This window comes from Podarcis vaucheri (genome assembly GCF_965113315.1).
Source record: "Podarcis vaucheri genome assembly, chromosome: 14".
In the NCBI taxonomy this organism is placed as follows: Eukaryota; Metazoa; Chordata; class Lepidosauria; order Squamata; family Lacertidae; genus Podarcis; species Podarcis vaucheri.
Window position 1 is genome coordinate 6,263,811 of NC_138752.1, and position 20,748 is coordinate 6,284,558.

At 42.0% G+C, this 20,748-nt stretch overlaps 1 protein-coding gene across 1 annotated transcript in view; it reads left to right on the forward strand.

The window, feature by feature from the left end:
- Window positions 1–287: 287 nt before the first annotated feature.
- The window catches only part of ADAM10 (ADAM metallopeptidase domain 10), a 54,420-nt gene continuing 33,959 nt past the window's right edge, over window positions 288–20,748 (forward strand). Inside the window, exons 1-4 of the mRNA XM_082198449.1 lie at window positions 288–660; window positions 13,658–13,808; window positions 16,144–16,262; window positions 18,428–18,586. Of these exons, the coding sequence (XP_082054575.1) occupies window positions 606–660; window positions 13,658–13,808; window positions 16,144–16,262; window positions 18,428–18,586 (484 nt within the window). The 5' untranslated portion in view covers window positions 288–605. The remainder of the gene's footprint in view (window positions 661–13,657; window positions 13,809–16,143; window positions 16,263–18,427; window positions 18,587–20,748) is intronic.

The following is a 20,748-nucleotide window of genomic DNA, read 5'->3' on the forward strand; positions in this document are numbered from 1 at the left end:
CGTGATAGGCAGGAGGCGGGCTTTTGCCTTGTGCCGGGCGGGAAAGAAAGGAAGAAAACACGAGACTGTAAGGGGCGTGGCCCCAAGCAACGACCGACCGCTGGAGGGCGAAGAGGCGGGCCTAAACACAGCCACGCCTCCTTTCGCCTCCCCGGCGATCTCCCAGCGCTTGCGTGCTCGGCGCCGCTCACCTCCGTCGCCCCTGAGTGGCTGAGCGGAGGCGGCCGGGCGTGCGCGCGCACGGAGAGGAAGAAAGAGGGTAGCAGCGGCGGCGGCGGCGGCGGCCGGGAGGGGGAAGAAAGAAAGACTGAGGGAGGAGGGGGGGAGTGCGCGGGTGCGCGCGCCGGGCGCTGACTGGACTCTGAGGCGACCGAGGGAGCTCGTTCCGAGGCGCTTTCGGTGGGCGCCTGAGGCGAGGCCGACGGGAGGCGGAGAAGGGGAAGGAGAACAGCCCCAGCAGCAGCGACGGCGGCGGCGCCGCTCGGCTCCTCCTCCTCCCCCTCCTCCGGCCGGGGCGGATGCTTTGTGGGTAGGAGGAAGAGGAGGAGAGGCGGCCGCCTGGCTGGCTGGCTGGCAGGCGGCGGCGGCGGGGCCTTGCGGAGAAGATGGTGCTGCTGAGGGTGCTCGTCGTGCTTTGCTCCTGGGCGGCCGGAGCCGGAGGTGAGGCGAGGCGAGGCCGCGTCGGAGGAGGGCGAGTGGTTCCCCCGCTTCTTCCTTCCTTTTCCCTCTCTCTCCTTCCCTCGCCCCGGGAAGCAGCCACTTAAGGCAGCCGAGGTTCCTTCCTGCCCCCGGGGGCAGCTTCCCTCACGGCTCCCGCTCTACTCCGGTTCTGGGTCCCCCGCCGCTCTTTCCTTTCCCAGCCCCGATAGCGGCTTCAGTTCTTTTTCGGCGTGTTTTAATTGTTGGATTGGGCCCATTTTGAAAAGGGAGGGTGGCGGGGAGTCTCCTCCACACTCTCTGGTGTCTCCCTTTCACTCCTATCTGCCGCCGCCACACTATTTATTTCGACCCCTCTCCTGCTTTTCTGTTTAAAAGGACAGCTCCGGGCCCTACGTAAAAGAAACAACTGTAATTATGAAAAGTATAACTATACAGACACACACACACACACACACACACACACATATGCAAAGGTGGCCGTTTGACCCATTAAGGGGAAAATCAACAAATAAAAAACCCACGGTTGGGTAACCCTTTAACTAGAAGCAGCCAAAAATGTCACTACTGTGTAGCAGTCGTTTGAGTTCTCTAGAACTCTTTATTAGACAAAGCCCAGGTGAAACGAGGCAAAATAATAAAAATACATTAATGGGGAAAAGTGCAAAGCTTGCAGCCATGAGGTCAGCTTAGAGACTCCAAGATGGAGCTTGCAGGCTGATTTATTTATTTATTACTGTTTTGATAAAATTTATATACCACTTGATTGAAAAAACACACTCCCTAAAAGCAGTTTGCAAGTAAGGCTCTTTTACAGTGACACTTGGAGGAGACTGTTTCTCCTCCACTTAGTCTTATGTGCATACAGTAATTGCTTTGGGGTAGCACACTCCCCCCCCAATAACTGTAAAACATTAGAAAACTATTGTAGTCTATATATGCCTTCATGTCTTTCCTGCCTTTTCTCTACCCTCTCCCCCATCTGACTTTCCCCTCTGAGATTTCCTCTCCTCTCCTTCCTGCTGCCTCAAATGAATGGAGGGGGGGTTGTGTGAAAAAGGGGAACAAGGCAGTTAGATACATGTAAATATGCCCTCTGCACTCACACCTAGTATGGGGTAGTTTGCAGTGAGGTTTTTTTTACTTCCTGTTGTGCCATCCCTCTTTCTCACCACTGTGAGTCTGATCCAGTTGGGCATCAAGTCAAAAGAGCTAGAAGACTTTCAGGAGGAGAGTAGGCCTTCTGTAAGTTGTGTATTGTATCTGATACCTGGAAGGAATGATACATTAAATGAGTTTCTAAAGCAGGGTGAGGTATTTCTGAAAAGAGGAAGTGCAATATTGTTGAGATTTGTTAAAATGTTGTAATTTATGGCAGATCTGCTTCTTCTATTTTATCTTTTGCTATCATTCTGTCTGTGGTTCACTATCCATATTTTGAGTAAGCTGAATAATTTTGCTTACTTAAATCAGAAAGCAATTCTTGTGGGTCAAAATTAGAAGTCCTCACCCCATCATTGCAACTTACTGTGAGTGCTCAAGAAGCGGTTTGGGATTGTGGCTTTGTCTTTATACATAACATCCCTAAAGTGTCACAAAGCTCTTAGCACATTTATTCTGTCATTATATTTTGTGTAACTGTACATAATGAAGGGGGCCTCATATTGTGATGCAAGTTTTCATAGACATACAGTGCAGTCCTAACAATGAATACTTAGCAGTAAATCCTATTATATTCAATAGGTTATATGACCAGCTAAACAAGATTAGGATTGCAGCCTAATCTATTAGTCCAGTGGTTCCCAATTAGCTAACTACTGTGGTTTTTCAAAGGCCAAGTCATGAACCCACTACTTTTGAAAATTTTGATGATAGTTTGTTATGTGGGTGGGTTGAGCAGACCACCAATTGGGAACCACTTTATTAGTCTTAAAGATACATGGGGACTTTTTTTGCTCTGTGCTGTAGTGGCAGTTACTCTAAAATTTTGATATTATGGAAGGCAGAATAAACACATTTATCTTATAGTATCCTGCCATTGAAGGGTGTTTTGGTTTTACTTGCTCTTTGGCAGGTTGGAATCAGAATAATTTTGTCTGAATGGTGACAAATTCCAATTCCAGACATGCTGCTCTGCTAGGAAAAAAACAAGTCTTTTAAAATACATTTATTGTGGTGCAAACTTTTGTTGATGAGAGCTGTGAAGTGGGCTCTAATTCACCAAAGGTATGTCATAAATGAGGCACGACTGTTTCCCCCCACTTAAAAGTGGCAAAACATGTCTTCTTTGGAAGGGCACAAGGTGTGGTCCTGATGATGTCATAGAACTTGGTTATGAGCAATTCTTATCAGGAAGTGCAGTAGGGCGTGGATTAACAAGATTAACTAACATTTCAACATCACCTGTGTAGTATGGTTTCAGTTAAGATCCTGACTCTTGGAAAGGCTCTATTTAAAAGTAAACCACTTTTACATTTCACTAAGTTCACGCAGAAGCTTTTGTGAGTTAAATAGTTTTTTTTTCTACTTAGGGCAGTGGTTCTCAAAGGGTGTGGCATGCCACACTAATGTAGTGGGAAAGGATGGCGAGTGGTGGGAAGATTCAAAGACAATTGGAGAAACATTTAAACATTTCAGTGTCGTATAGTATCAAAAAAATATTTTTTTTTTAGTTGCAGAGTAGGGACATATCTTTTCAAAATGAGAGCAAGAGCATCAAGTGTGTGGGAATGATTGTTTTATACTCTGCAGTGATTTATACTTTCTGGGTGTCCCGTGATCATATTATAAAGTAGTTGTGTGCTGTATTATAAATGAAGCGCTGCTAGTTGTTGTTTCTCCCCCCGCCCCAATGTATTTTTTGTCGCAAACAAATTTTTATTTTGAAAGTGTAGCCCAGAGGAAAAAGTTTGAGAACCACTGACTTGCGATGTTCACATATGAGTATGTGCAGACCAGTGGTTGCAAATGATTGATAGCACACTTCAGACTTACTCGGTTATCAACCTTCTGTTGTTCTGCACTTAAATAATAACACCACATTAAAGGTTTCAGTCCTTGCTTCAGAAATTGTGAATTGGACTCAGTGTTTTTAAGTGTTGGAGAATTTGCAATCTTAAGTATACTGTACTGAAAAGAAACTTTGTCTATCAACATACTTTTAGTTGGTCTCCTCAAAGTCTGAATCTAGTTGTGACACCATATAACCTATGCTGTTGAGATGATTGGTAGGGTTAATGGCATGTTGGTTTTTTTGGATAATATATAGTAAACTTCAACCTACTGTCCTAAGAGAAAGTCCATGATTGCATTTCTGCATGTGCATTTTAGCATCTTCTTAGCCTTTGCAGTCTCCAGTATACTTTAAAAAATGGGCATAAAAGTGGCTTCATATAGTGCAAAAAACCCAGAACCTAGTTCAGGATTGGGAACCTGCAGTCATTCAGTTGTTGAACTCCAATTTCCATCATTTTTGACTATTACCCATGTTGTTTAAGTAGATGAGAGTTGGAATTTGTCTGACCTAGTCAAAGCTCAGAACTTATAAAATTCAAAGTAATTTAAAAACTCAATTCTTGTCAGTTAACTAGAGAGCGATTCATTAAGTCAGGAGATATTTACAACTATTTCAGCATTTTACATGGAACATGATGTATTCCAGCATCATATTTGACATCATATTCACCGAAACTTTGACTCAGATGACCTGAAACTGTCCATGACACTGTCCTCTCTCTTTTTCCTCTATGCCTGAGAAAGAGTGGCAGCTTTTGTTTTTATGCTGGAACTAACTACAGTTTCATATTCTGAAACTACAGTTTCAGAATATTTCAGAACTACATATTATGAAACTACAGTTTCATATTTCATCTGAATTGGGAAGCTGAGGATTAAACAAAGTTAGTTTAAACAAACACCGGATCAAAACACCTCAGTTCAGATTTCACCTCTGCCATAAATTTGCTATGCGGCCTTTGGCAAGCTGCTCTTTCAGACACAGCTTCTGTATCTGCAATATGTGTGATAATAATGCTCAGTTACTTTATAGGGTTGTTATAAGTATTACAACTAGATAATGCATGTGAAGTGCATTTTGTATGGTGCTTTCAAGTATTCATAGTGATGTGAAAGGGCTATATAAAAAGCATTATTATCAAACTGGTTTCAGATCTTGGTTTTGTTGTCGTTTAGTCATGTCCGACTCTTCGTGACCCCATGGACCAGTGCATCTTGGTTTAACTAACTTTAATTTGAACAAACTGAGCTCTCCCACGTTTAAATGTAACATGGCACTGTAATTGTTCCAAAGTGAAAGCATAAGCATTAATTCTCTTCCTCTTGCACATAAATTAGTACTAAATAAGGTGAAAAGGAGAGGCAGCATAAGCCTGAGGTTTGCTGCCCCTTGATTCCAGTCACTGAAACAATAGATTATAATCTCAATCTATTTCATATATCTGTATTGACTGATTGTAGTGTCAAGCTTTGTGTTTACTGCTATAAGAGAAGGTTGTTTGACTTTGTGGCTAGTTTAATGCCTGGAAACTAAAACTTTCAAGATAAGGTCATTCTTTGGAGCATTTCCTAAGTTTGAGCTGAGAATGGAAACCCATTAACTTTCATCCAAACAGTCAGCAAAATGATCCAACAGTTTGCATATTCTTTCAACCACAGACATCTGGAATAATTGCTGATAGTTGCAGGCTGGCAGGTAAGGTGTGCTCCTGGTCCTAGGTTCTAGTGTTTATTAACATGGTATGTTGATGAAAGTGAAATGTGTACAGTAGATGCTCTTGCAGATTACATGAATCCAGGAGTACTTATGTACTTGAGGCTAGTATTTACAAGGCATGTTCCTGTTCATTTTGGTTAGTCTGGTTTTCTTTGGCTATTCTCCTTTATGTTAAAAGGAGAGGCAAGCGTTTGCTTGTATGGTGGAGTTCCCAGGCACCATTTTGATATCTTGGAAAATTCCAGCTTCACAGTATTCTTTATTTTTGTTTCCTATCATATGCAACTTACTGTTGTCCAAAGTTATGAAGTTTATGAAAGTTTTCTTACATTAATTGTTTCTGAATTAAAACAGATTTTGTATTTACTTGCTTGTTGGACTTACAGGGCTGTCTAAAAAATACTTGCAAAAATATTATTCTGTACCCAAAAATATTGCCAGTCTATATGAAGCTTTTAAACTTGTTCTTTCTGAAAATCCCTAATTAACAACTTTTTGTGGAACCTGGTATATAAAGAATAAGCTATTTTGGAGCTGCTTAATGAAAAGTCAGATTTTTGTGGAAGAATGGAAGTCTTTTTCAAAACATTTAAAGAAATATTATAGTATGATGAATTCGTGAGCAGGATTTGAACTATGAGCAACAGAAGGAATTAGAGATTGTTGTATGATGGTTATGATGTAAGAGGGAAAAGGTAAGGTGCAGCAAGGGGAAGAAATTAAAAACACTGTGGAAAACGGGAGGGGAAGTTGAAAAAACTAAATAATTTTTTAATGCTTTGTATATGTGAAATTTTTGTAGTTTTGAATTTTAATAAAATATAATTATTATAATGCTGCTCATTTATTCCTCTGATACTGGTTGCTGGGGAACATGAGTGGAAGAGTGCACTCTTGTCCTTGTTGTCGGATTCCCATAGCCATCTAATTAGGAGTCTTAGAAACTGGGATAGAAAAGGTATTTGCCACATGGCTCCCTGGAACCTGGGTTATGAGTGCAAAACCGAATGGCTATTTACCCCCCATATAGCGGCACTTTGTTTATTTTTCCATAGAGAATTTATTTGGTTTATTTTGCAATTTGTGGTATTGGGAGGGTTGTAACCAGCCATAGCAAAGCAGGTCATACAGAGAGCACAGTGGGGCTTAAAATTAGGCGTGTATACAACAGTAACACCCAGTGAACTCCATGGGGATTTAGTGTGTCTAGTCATACAGTCATATACCACACTGCTTCTCAATAGGAAGAAGCTTTTTCTTTCACTTTGCAAAGTCGCAGCTTCTGCCAGTGAGGGACCGTGTCTCATTCTGTACAGTCATGCCCTCATAACGTGATTTTCAAAGTTCTAATGTTTTCATTTCTGAAAAGAAAAGCACTTCCCTGTAAATGGTACAGGAATACTCATGCAAATATATTAAAAAGTAGGATGATACTCCACCAGTTTGTTTTTTTAAATCCAGCATTATGATATTCTTTAAGAGACATGGTGACGAGAATTGCACACAGTATTCCAAGTGCAGCTGCATCACAGACTTGTATAAGGCCATTATGATATCAGGAGGCAGGTGGTGCTGGGCTTGCTGATCAGAAGGTTGGAGGTTCAAATCTGCGACAGGGTGAGCTCCCATTGCTCTTTCCCAGCCGCAGGAAGGTAAATGGCGTTTCCGTGCGCTCTGGTTTCTGTCGTGGTGTTCCGTTGCGCCAGAAGCTGTTTAGTCATGCTGACCACATGACCAGGAAATCTGTCTGTGGACAAATGCCATCTCCCTCGGCCTGAAAGCAAGATGACTGCCGCAACTCCATAGTCACCTTTGACTGGACTTAACCGACCAGGGGTCCTTTACCTTTTTTTACCTATTATGATATTTCCAGTTTGTTTCCAATCCTTTCCCTAATGATCCCTAAAATATATTTCCCCATTTTACTGCTGCCACAACCTGGGTCAACTTCTTAATTGAGGTATCCACTATGACCCTAAGTTCTTGGTCAATCACCACCAACTCAGACCTCACTAGCATATATGTAATGCTAGGATTCCCCCCCCCCCCAGCGTGTATCACTTTGCACTTATTAACACTGGATCAGATTTATCATGTTAATGCTCATTCATCCAGTTTGGAGAGATCCTTTTGGAGTGCCTAACAGCCTCTTTTAGTTAAAAGCTACTCCAAACAACTTTGTGTCATTAGCAGACTTTGCTAACTCATCTCCGGGAAAGGTTAGGAATGCTGCAGACTTGGGTTCACAAAGCAGAAAATCCACATCCATTAAATATCACTCACTATCACAAATGGGCAAGACTGGAACAAAGAACTAGACCTGAATGTGTTTCTTATCTCTTTAAAGAGATAGTAATGTTTATTCGACTTACACACCTTAAGAATGTTTGTTTGTCTTACACACCTCCCTCCACACCAAATACACCATCAGATACACAATATCAAATTTCAAAATGGGATACACAGGAAGGAAACCCCCCCAACCCTCCTTTTTGTCATAATTTCCAGTGTGCTTTCCCCACCCCAGTGCTCAACCTGCATTCCTGGAAAAAACGATGCAGTAGAATCCAAATAAAGGGTGTAAACCATTATTCTTCTAAGCAAGCCAGCAAAAATATTATTATAAGATGAAATGAAAGGCAAACAAGAAAAGATGCACTGCTTTACTGCTAGAGCCATTTCACTTTTGAGATGCAAGGTTACCATTAGAAGCATTTTAAATAATCAGGCAGCACAGGAAAAAAAACATTTAACCTGCTTGTGTTTGGTTGCAAACTACAATGTGCTTTCTACTCCACCCTGCCCCTGCCCCTGCAGGAGATAAACAATTAATTCAAGTGTGTGAAAAAACTTTTCCTGTTTGCTTACTTTCCTACAACAATGAAAAGGTTCCCCTTCAATCCCCACACCCGCAAGATATCTGTTGCAAGATTTCCACCCGCAAGAACTGGCGATAGAGTATTTTCAAACGCTGTGCCTGGACCAGTGGCATAGCATTGGTTGCTGGTGCCCGGGGTGGGAGTGTGCAGGCTGGGTAGGGGCTAGGTGTGGAGGGCAAATGAAACCTCCTGCACCAGCCTAGCGGACGCCACCAGGCAGATGCAGAGTGTGAACGGAACCTGCCATGCCAGCTCAGCCCTTGCCACCAGAGCCAAGGGGGCCTCTGTTGCACTGCCCACCCATGCAGAGGGGAGCCTGGCCAGCCAACACTGGCCTTGGTGGGAAAATCTCCCCCAATGCCTGTCAAGAGGAGCACTGGGCCAGGCTAGGCAAGGGTTGTTCTTTGCCTCCCTCCCTTCATCTGTGCCTGCTCACCGTCTGAGCAAGGAGCAGGCCACTGCTGGCTGGGTTGCCATTCAGCGAGCGGGCCAGGGACGTGACAGTGGGGCTAGGCCAGGTTCTGGGGCCCAGAGACCTCAGACAGCAAGCAAGGCGCAACAGGGAACCCTGCATGGGGGTGCCTGGTTCGCGCCCCCTCAAAATTGTGTGCCCAGGGCCACGACCCCCGGCCCCCCACGCTATGCCCCTGGCAAGTCCGCCCTCTGGGGATGTTTGGTTTTGACTGTTTTTACACACTAATACCACATCCTAAGGGACGCGGGTGGCGCTGTGGGTTAAAGCCTCAGCACCTAGGACTTGCCGATCGAAAGGTCGGCGGTTTGAATCCCCGCGGCGGGGTGCGCTCCCGTCGTTCGGTCCCAGCGCCTGCCAACCTAGCAGTTCGAAAGCACCCTCGGGTGCAAGTAGATAAATAGGGACCGCTTACCAGCGGGAAGGTAAATGGCATTCCGTGTGCTGCGCTGGCTCGCCAGATGCAGCTTGTCACGCTGGCCACGTGACCTGGAAGTGTCTTCGGACAGCGCTAGCTCCCGGCCTTTAGAGTGAGATGAGCGCACAACCCTAGAGTCTGGCAAGACTGGCCCGTACAGGCAGGGTACCTTTACCTTTACCTTACCACATCCTGTAGAATTCTATCAGTTACCTTTTATCTGTACAATAAAAATGAATTTAAAGATTCCTAATGTGTTTTTGTGCAGCTTGAGCAGGAACAGTGAACAATGTTATAGTTACCAGTAATTGTTGTAGCTTGTCTTTGCTTACCTTACACCTCTGCCCAGCTCAGAGTTGTGAAGAGTATTATTACATTATGAATGGTCTGTGTCACCATTAAAAAAAAGGGGTAGGAATAGGCCAATATATATGAGGATATCTTGACAGGATATTGTTAAATTCTCAAAGTTTTTAACCTAGCTCAAGGTTGTTATCAGAACTAGCCAGATGTTTAAATCAATCACAGTCAGTTCATCATTTGAAAAATAAGACTGCCTTGCCCCAAAATGGCAACTAGACATTCTGTTTTGGTGACTCTAACCTTGGTTTAAGGAGCCATTTGGTGCATAGTTTATATATCTGAGTTTCTAACACTGCTTTAAAGCCCTACGGCCATGGCCCTGTATAGCTGAAGGAGCATCTCCACCCACCTTTTTCAGCCCAGACACTGAGGTCCAGCTCCAAGGGCCTTCTGACAGTTTCCTCACTGCGAGAGTTACAGAGAACCAGGTGGAGGGACTTCTCCATAGTGGCATGCACCCTGTGGAATGCCCTCTTGTCAGATGCCAAACAGTTAAAAAACTATGTGACTTTTAGAAGACATCTGAAGGCATCCCTGTTTAGGGAAGTTTTTAATGTTTGATGTTTTATTGTGTTTTTAATATCCTGTTGGAAGTCGCCCAGAGTGGCTGGGGAGGCTAATAATAATAATAATAATAATTTATTATTTTATTGACCACCTTTGGCACATTACAGAAAGGTAGGGTAAAATGCTTTAATTTTATTGAAACTATTACAAAAATATCCAGATTTAGATGGAGCTGCCTGCAGCTTGAGCTGGTAAACAAGGGGGGGGGAGTTAAAAATAAAACAAAAGCTAAAATCTGACATTTTGGTAGTTAAAAGTGATGGTTATATAATTTGGGCATAACAAAAATAGCATGTACAGCCCAAATTTTATGTAGAAACAAAAACCACAATTTTTGGAGAAAAAAGTTGAGAAGAGGAAAGAATAACATAGGATTAGTTCTTTCTTTTTAGTGCTCGTCAGTGATATTTTATTCGGTGCCCCATAAACCTTCGGTTCATATCAGTTGGAATATTATTTCCCCCACCCCACCCATAGGTTTTGCATCACTAGTTCACCAAATGGTTTGATATGGTTAACTTGAAAAATTCTAGAGTGATTTTGCAGCTCTGTCTGTATTTAAGAGCCAAGAGATACAAAAGTGATCAGTTTTCTAGATTGGAAGAAAGTGAGGAAGAGACCAGGAAAGGGGGTTGCTAAACCTTTTTAAAAAGCTCATTATCCATGTCCACTTATTACTATTTAGATCAGTTCCATATCAGTGCTTGCAGCTCACTATCAAACCAGGTCTTGGATGACTTTGCTGTTGCTGTTGGTGGGTGGGTTAGGGGATGGGGGAGAGTTGCAATTCTACAAAGCAAAATGGTGTATCATGATAAAGTCATTGTTGGTAAGAGTGCTGTCTGAAATGCTGTTCACCCTAAAAACTGGTGCTGTCTTAACCATTGAATTGCCTCCTTAAAAAAAAAAAAAGACAAAACCCTGTATAAAACTAAAAATGTACAGTGGTACCTCTGTTTTCGAACATCTTGGAAGTCGAACGTTTCGGTTTTCAAACGCCGCAAACCCAGATGTAAATGCTTCCATTTTCAAACGTGCCTCAGATGTCAAACGGCTTCCACTGAGTCGTTCCCCCCCCCCATTTTCTCTATTGAATTTGCAGGCCGCTCTTTGCGCCTCGGTTTTTGAACGTTTCGGAATTCCAATGGTCTTCCGGAACGGATTACATTCGAAAACTGAGGTACCACTATATTTGCTAAATATCGCCTTGTAAGTATTTTGCTTTGGCCCTCTTACTCATTTGTGTCAGACTTATGTTCTAATATCGTCCCCCCTGTTGACTGGAAGTAATGGAACTGAGGTTCCTTTTAGTATTTGCACATGTTTGGGGCCATGTGCTGTGAGACCAGTTAGGGAGCAAGTGGTCGCTGAGGCTGGGCAGTGAAGTGTACAACTGCCACCAAAGCAGAGACTGTTAACAACCAAAAAGGCTCCCAGAGCAGTTTGCAAAAATCAGTAAGTCAGGTTTGCAAATAAAAAGACAAAACCCAAAAAGAAAAGGGCTTGGGAGACAGGCGGGGGAAATGCAAACTTGGGCATTTGTTCTTAGTCATGAAGTTCTTACTACCATCAGTTGGATTGGAAGCAGTTCAAGGAGAAGAGGTGCCAAACATTGCTGGTCTCTCAGATAAGCTGATAAATTGGCTGTACTTATCATCTCTCCCTCGGATGCTGCATAATGGAATGGCTGCTTCTGGATGATGTCCAATGGGGTTGGCTTCATTTGGGCAGGAGAAAAATAGTGTTCTAGCACCTTGACCACCAATATATGAACATAGGAAGCTGCCTTTGGTCCATCTAGCTCAGGACTTCTAGGATTTCAAGCTGGGGACCTGGAGGGGCTGAGGATTGAACCTGAAACCTTGTGCATGCAAAACAGATGCTCAACTACTGATCTACAGCCCTTTGTTACATGGCTGCACATATACTTGGACAAGTTTTGTTTCTTTTATAAAACTCCCTGTGTTTGGTTCAAAACTTGTTGGATGGAAATACACACTTGAATTCGAACTTGTTTCAATTCCATATGATGCCTACTCATTTCACAATTGGTGTTCTCCTTAAGCTCAATTCTCCCATGAAAAATGTCCTTAGTTCTTTTCACTCTTTAACGGTCTCTCTTGTTTTTTGTTATAATCCTTCTTACTATATTGGCTCCATTTCCTTCTGTCATCTAACCCTGGTTAGATTTTTCATTTTTGTCAGTTTTATTAAGCAGTTGTTTTTAATTAGCGGGTTAATTCTTTTCGTAGATACAGTAGTCTATTCAAACTGAGAAGTACAGTATAAGCATAATCTAGTTCTCAATATTTTTAGGAAAAAAAATAATCTTGGAAAGCTCTTTTCAGGCCAGATTATAATTTATCTGTACCTGTGGTAGTGGCCTTCCAGATTCTGAAGCAAACATCTTTCCCATCACTTGATACTGATTTTTTTTTTTTTTATGGATATGCCGGGTAATGCTGGTTGGTACCTGGTTTTCAAAAGTGTGATATATCACTAGCTAATCATCACAATATACTGATATATCACAATGTCTGAAATAAGAATGGAGCTGTGTAGAGGCATTGGCTGGCTTCAAGGTTTTCCCCACATTGTGATTTTTCAATAGCACAAACCATGATTCATGATACATTGCCAGGACAAAAATTATGAAAGCAATATCACATTATGGACTTTAAACCGGTTTTGGGCGATATATTGCTCAGCCCTAAGACTAGGAATTTAATTTAGTGATTTCTACATGCAAAGCATGTCTTCTGGGTCACTGAGCTGTTGCCCCTCCCCACTTAGAAATATAATTTCATTAAAGTGGAAGTGTCTAACCCCTAAGAGGTTTGGCTGATGAAAGGAGATTTGTCCGTGACTCTCCTTTTAGCTTCCAAGTATGGGTGAGCATCTGTACCTTTGTCTTCTGCGTCCACTTCTAAAGCCTGCTCACTCTCCAAAGAAAGTCTGTTGGCTTTGTTCTGCCCAAAACAGAGCACAACTCAAAATGCTAATATTTATCAGTTTAATAATAAATTTCCTAGTTCTTCACTAGCAGATCCAGGGAAGGTTAAAGCAATTCAAAATTCAGAATTAAAAACATTTAAAATAGTACAGTCTCAGGCTAGGGTAAAGAGGTAGCCCAATGTGTTTAAAGGTTTCCTCAGAAAGGGAAGTTAGTGTCCCTGTTTCTTTTTCTCTTTCTTTTGGTGATTGGCTTGGTAGGTACTTCCTAGTGTGTATTTTTATAGTTCTGAAAAGGGCAAGTTATCCTGACTGTCTATTGAAAATATTTGATATTTCTTAATCTGAAGTAATAGTGTTTGGAATCAAAAATATAAGTTATAAGCAACATCGTAAATGTATTTCAACATGCTTTGGAGTTACAACTGGTACATGCAAGAATTTCGCTACCATTTGACGTTGAGTTTGTATTAACAATCTCAATTTACTTTTCTAAGCAAAAGGTTTAGAAAATTAAAGGAGAATGAAAATAGAAATAGTTTGGGGAAAGAGCCTTTCCCTTATTTCTGAAATGTGCCTGGACTGACTGATTTATCAATCCACTGTTTTGTTCACAGGTCAATACGGAAATCCTCTAAATAAACACATAAGACATTATGAAGGCCTGTCATATGATGTGGATTCATTACACCAAAAACACCAGCGTGCCAAAAGAGCAGTATCACATGAAGACCAATTTTTACGCTTAGATTTCCATGCTCATGGAAGGTAAGTATCAGATCAAGCTTATTACTTTATATTCCTTAAATTTCATCAAATATAAAGGAATGGTAAAGAATTAACTTAATACAGTGGTGCCTCCCAAGACAAAATCTGTTCCGCGAGTCTCTTCGTCTTGCGGTTTTTTCGTCTTGCGAAGCACGGCTATTAGCGGCTTAGCAGCTATTAGCAGCTTAGCGGCTATTAACGGCTTAGCGGCTTTAAGAAAAAGGAAACAAACTCGCAAGAACTCGCAAGACGTTTCGTCTTGCGAAGCAAGCCCATAGGGAAATTCTTCTTGCGGAACGACTCAAAAAACGGAAAACTCTTTCGTCTAGCGAGTTTTTCGTCTTGCGAGGCATTCGTCTTGCGGGGCACCACTGTATTAACATTGCATTGTACTTATAGTTATGGTTCTTGGCTGCTGAATTCCTTCAAGTTTTTCATTCAATGTGTAAAGGCACTTAGCACTTTGCAACTTTTTTCGGCAACCTGTTGGCTTCAAGACTTCAGAAACTGGACAGACTTTGACTACAGTGGTACCTCGCAAGACGAATGCCTCGCAAGACAAAAAACTCGCTAGACGAAAGGTTTTTCCGTTTTCGATTTGCCTTGCAAGACGAATTTCACCTATGGGCTTGCTTCACAAGACGAAAACGTCTCGCGACTTTGTTTCCTTTGTCTAAAAACAAAGACATGTTTTGTTTATAAAGTTAATTTATTTTCCCTTCAATTTTTGAACTGCTCTTTACAGTATGTGTGACTTTAAAGAGCAGTTAATAAACTGTTGTTGTACCAAATTTGGCTTTGTTTGGACTTTTTTTGACCATAGGAACGCATTAATTGATTTTCAATGCATTCCTATGGGATTTCGTGATTCGCAAGATGAAAAATTCGCTAGACGACAAAACTTGCGGAACGAATTAATTTCGTCTTGCGGGGCACCACTGTAATCTAGTTTACAGTCTGGGGCACAATGAAATCTCCTTTGTATAGACATAGCTGATTTTTCATCTGTTAATGTTCAAGGCTGAGGTGCTGAAGGAATGAAGGATAAATTGCTCCTTGCTGTGTACATTTATAAGCCAATGCAGCTACATTGTTTTTTTTAAAAAAGCTGAAAAAATAACACGTTTGTTCTCTTTTCGTTTACTCTTGCTTTGCACACCACCAGCTCTATTCTACTTGCATTTACCAAAACTAACTTTCAGAAGTTTATCTTACAAAATTCAAGTGAATGTAATTTTAGTGGATAGTTGTTTGTGTAGAACCCGGTTGTGTCTCCATCTAGCTCTTAAAAGTTGTATATTTATAGTGTTTAGAAATCGGTAGTTTATTCCCATAGTAGTAATCCAGGGATAGGGGACATCTGACCTACAGAACAAACTTCATCCACAAGGCGCTTTTCCTGTGACAGGTGGACTGGACAACTTGACATCAATATTAAATGAAAAGCGAAATTCATTTTGGGAAAGCCTTTACTCTCTTGCGTGGTTCCAACTGTGAATTTCCTCTCCGTTTTATGCTCTGGGCCTGCTTTTCTGTTAGCTTAGGGTTTTTTAGTTAGAATTACTAATGAGCAGAAGTAGATGTAGGCCCAGCTAGTTAATAGACCGGATTACTGCAAAAGAGCTTTATCCTATACTTGGCTTCTTGCCGGAAATGAAAGAGCAAAGAGAAATTGCCCCGCTCTAACTTACTAATAAAAATTTATGGATTTCTCCAAGATTTCTGGGTTTTGGAGTGAGAAAAAGCTCGCTGCAAATTGTCCTGCTTAGACCTGACTCCCCACCCCCAGTATTTTGTCCCCTGCTTATAAGATTTTGCCATGTGGTACTGTCTCTTGCAGTTTTAATCAGAGCAGTATTCCTAATGTGTACTTCTAGGCAGGGGGCAGATGTTTTCCTATAAGTGGTTGAAATAGGAAACCTAAAGATTATAATAAAGGAAACTGGGAATGCATGGCTGCAGTACCAGATGGTATTTTGGGATAATTGGGCTACATTGATGGCCTATGAATATCAAAGAAGGAAAGTATTTAACAAGATTCAGGATGTTCATTCTCACTCACTCTTAACAGCTCATGTTCTTGAGGTATTTTTGTAATTGAATATGGCCTGTAGCTTAGTAGTTGAGTACCTTGTTTGTATGCAGAAGGTCCCAGATTCAACACCTGGCATCTTCAGATAGGGCTTAGAAGAGAATGCCATCTGCAACTTTGGAGAACCCCTGCTGCCCAGTGTAGTCAGTATTGAGCTGGATGGACCCAGTTGTCTGACTCTGTAGAAGTCAGCTTTGTATGTTCTTTTGTTTACATTTAAGTTCTGTTGTCTTCCCTTTACAGACAATTTAACCTTCGAATGAAGAGAGATATGTCTCTCTTTAGTGATGATTTCAAGCTAGAGATATCAGATAAAGTACTTGATTACGATACCTCCCACATATATACTGGGCACATTTATGGTAAGTTCAATCATTTTGTATTTAAAAAGTTTGTTGTTGTCTTAAGTTAGTGATAAATCTGTTTTAAGTGTAATAGTGAACAATAGATCAGGTCTCAATAACTAAAATATTTTTGGAAAGTCCACCTAAAAACTGCTTCTAAAAGTTGCAAGTAATGTGGATTTAAGCTGAAGTGCTCTCTTTCCATTGTTTTTTTCAAATCGCATAAGCTAAAGCTACTTACCTCAGGTGAGCCTCACATCTGGCCAACTGCCTTTAACTGAAGGTGCACTATGTGTGCATCCTGCCTGCATGTAGCACCCCCTCACTGTTTTGACTGCACCCACTACTGGAGGACGACCTTCAGAAGATTGGCTCTGAAGGAAGGTGGGCCTTGGGCTCAAAAATATTCCCAACTTCTGCATGAGACCTTTGCACCAGTGGAGAAAAGGTGTAAGTCAGAGGTGTAAGTCATCTTTCAAATTAAAGCCACTTCAGCAATATTTAGATGGCCAAAGGTTTCTGAACTACAGCTGCCATTATCCCTGGCTATTGGCCATGCTTGCTGGGGTTGATGGGAGTTGTCGTTCAGCAACAAAAGAAGGGCCAAATATTCTTCAAACCTGGATTAAATAATTTATTTGTATGAATTTATATGAAGTACCTTTGTTGCTTGTGTTAAAATCCAGTGGCGTAGCGTGGGTTGTCAGCACCCGGGGCAAGGCAAGTAATTTGCGCCCCCTAACCCGTGGATTTGCACCCCCTAACCTGTGGATTTGCACCCCCTAACCTTAACCCCCAGATGTTGCGCCCGGTGCGGCCGGCCCCCCCTGCACCCCCCACGCTACGTCACTGTTAAAATCCAAGCATGGATCCCTGTTATGCCTTTGAAACGAATAAAGCCACACAAATAAATGCATATAGCACATGCTGCACTCACACACATGCAGATACTTTGCATGTGTTTTTCAACCCTAGTTGTTGAAGGGTAAATGATCTTTATGGAGATACACCTAGGGAGGATTAAGTGATCAATTGTTATCATGCATAGATGGAATCAGGGCAAAGGTTTTATATATATATATAAAAATTAGGATCACACTACATGTATCAATTGACCTACCAATGCTAGGATGTTTGCTTTTACCAAAAAATAATAAAATAATAAAATAAAATAAAAAGAGTTTATTGGCCATTGTTAATGTAGCTATCACCTTCTGTACTTTCCTGCATTTAATTTCTTTCTGATTGCACTGTTTACAGTTCTACCACCACTACCAGCTATGTGTTTATTTTCCTGTAACACTTGAAGGCATCTGAAGAAGTGGACTGTAGTCCATGAAAGCTTATATCATAGTAAATTTGTCAGTTCTTAAGGTGTCCCACAATTTGTTGTTTAGCTATAGCAGACTAACATGACTTAACCTTTTGGAAATTATTAGAAAGGTTATTATTCCTTCATAGCACAAAAAGTCAGCAAATCAGTAAGTGGCTTGATGGTGTCAGAAATATTGCAGGACATCTTGTTTGCTAAAACTCATTATTTGTGTATTGACAAATAATGTTCACAAAGTTAATGTTACGAGTCTTTTTATGGATAATTGGGACGTGTGTTTTTTTAAAAAAATTTGGAATAAGTTTAGTCAACATCTATCAAAAAGACATCCTTTTCATTTTTCTGTGACTTTAAGGGAAAGGCTTGTTAAGAGAGTGGGAATTTAAACATTAAAGAACTGACCCTGCTAATGATGTTTTCACTATTAAAACTAATGATAAACTGGAATTGTACAGTTATGTGCAGAATGGTGTATTACTTTTTTGACTGTTTGCCACCTGCTGAAAAGTGGTAAACAATTTCAGCAAGATCGGCCAATCGAACTATTCTTTTCAGAGGTTAAATCTGTGACAAAACCTCATGGTAGAGGTTTTATAATAAGCTGGTTAAGCATTCATATAAGGGTCACATGGTATTTAATACAATATTTTTGAAGCAACTGGGATAGCTCTGCAACTTTCCTGCCTTGAGCAAAGCATGTTAATGGTGGTTAAAGGAGAAGGCAGCTGGCAGGGGAGGGTATCAGCTGTTTGCAAGCATAGTTTAAGAAGCTTAATTATTGGTGGTTGATGCCTGAGTATGAAAACTGCCAGTGCACTATTTTCTTTAATCTTTTATTTCTCCCCCAAAGGTGAGCAGGGAAGCTTTAGCCATGGATCTGTTGTTGATGGAAGATTTGAAGGATTCATTAAGACTCACACTGGGACCTTCTATATTGAACCAGCAGAAAGATATATTAAGGACAGAGCCCTGCCTTTTCATTCAGTCATGTATCACGAAGATGATATTAGTAAGTATTTCTGTTTATCATGTACCGTGAAAATAATCAGTGCAGCACAAATATCCTAAAATGGTGCGACACTTGATTTTTTATGAAAGCAAACCGCGTGAAAGCTGTTCCCATACTCATGTAGGCATTCGCTGTTGTGCTACTGTGTAAATATATGATAAAAACCATAAATCTCTTTGACTGCAAGTGTGGGGATGACAGATGCCTAAGGGCTAACTTATGGTGGGGTACAAACAACAACAGCAACACCACCACATGGGAAGTGATATTACACATATATCCTTGGTCTGGGATACCAAAGTGTTAGGGAATGCATGTAACTGAAGAGTGACATCACAGCTATAAATTGCCATAGGTATGTTGCCTTGGAATGTTATATCAGATGTGTTTCTTAAGCAATAACTATTAGTATCATACAAGATAAAGGGTGGGCAAGACCTGCACATATTTTGTAGGTTTTGTAGAAGCAATTTTCCTTAGTATTTTAATTTATTGGATATGTTGCACTGGCTGTCAGTCTCTGAAATTAAATGTGTGGCTTAGCAGTTCTAGTGATTGTCTGTGTCTTGAGGATAGCATTAGGGAATCCTGGAAGGACTTCTGCCAGCAATAAAGCTTTCCTTTGTTGTGTTCTGCTCTCTGTCCCTTTCCATGACCCCTTTGTTGTTTTAAAAAAGGACCAGCCTAGTCTCTTCATTAGGGAGGACAAATTGGTGCTAGTGTATGCTGGGGCCATTGCTCTGGCTCCTGCCAACTTTGGTTAAAAAGCTATCTGTTCAGGCAGTGTGCCAAGAACTTCTGGGTTCAAGTGAAAGGAATGGGTAGTACATTTCTTGAGATCATATTATGGAAAATCAGTAGCCCAAGTTGATAAGGATAATTATCAACAGAGGGGGATGCGCTGGGACAACCGATCTCAGTGATCACGGGTAGGAGGAGGAGTTACGCTAAGACCAGACCATGTCATTACAGAGGAGGCAGGTTTAGTCGTTGTTTGAGAACTATCCCTGCCTCCGGGTCTGGTCCTGACCGGACGGATACTAGAATCAGCAAGGGATACCCACATAACCTGAAGGTGCTGCTGTGCAATGCCAGGTCAATGATTCATAAGACCACTGCCATCCATGACTTGATCATGGATGGAGGATTTGACCTGGCTTGTGTAACAGAGACTTGGTTGGATGAAGCAGATGGGCCTGTTCTTGCCGCTGCTTGTCCACCAGGTTTCTCTTAGACACAGCAACCCAGGCCTTGTGGGCAGGGAGGGGGGGTTGCAGTGATTTTTAGGAAGTCATTAGTTTGCACCAGGCGTCCTATTGGGAATACCCAGTTCTCTGAGTGCATGTTCTGGAAGTGGGCAATAGGGGCAGTACAGGATTCCTTTTGGTGTACCGACCTCCCCGCTGCACCAAGGATTCCCTGCCCGAGCTGCTTCAGGTCGTGGCGGATGTTCTCCTGGAGACACCTAGTTTGGTTGTCCTAGGGGATTTTAATATCCATGCTGACACGACCTTACAAGGGGCCGCTCGGGACTTCGTGGAAAGCATGGCCTCCATGGGGCTGTCCCTGAATAAGTTTGGCCCAACCCATAGCCGCGGACATGCCTTGGACCCGGTGTTTACCTCCATGGATGTTGGTGTTCTGACACTAAGTAAAAGCGAAACAAAAGAAGTGCCATGGTCAGACCACTTCCTGGTGCAACTTGACTTCTCCGCGACCCTTCCCCTCTGCAGGGAGGTGGAACCGATTCGGATGGTCTGCCCCCACCACTTAATGGATCCAAATGGTTTCCAGAGAGTGGTAGGGGATGCTTTATCCCATGTTGATGGCCTTTCAGCTGATTCCCTGGTTGCTCGCTGGAATGTGGAGTTAACCAGAGCTATTGACTGTTTGGCTCCAAAGCGCCCTCTCCGATTGCATGGAGCCCGGACAGCCCCGTGGTTTTCCACGGATCTGAGGGCAATGAAACAATCGTTGAGACGGCTAGAGCGCCGGTGGCGGATGACCCATTCTGAAGCTGACCGGACACAGGTTAGAGCTCAATGTCGAGCCTACCAAGTGGCGGTAGCGACGGCAAAGAAGACTTTCTTCACCGCCTCTATTGCATCTGCAGAAAACAGCAGCAGGAGACTTTTTCAGGTGGTCCGCAATTTAGCGGAACC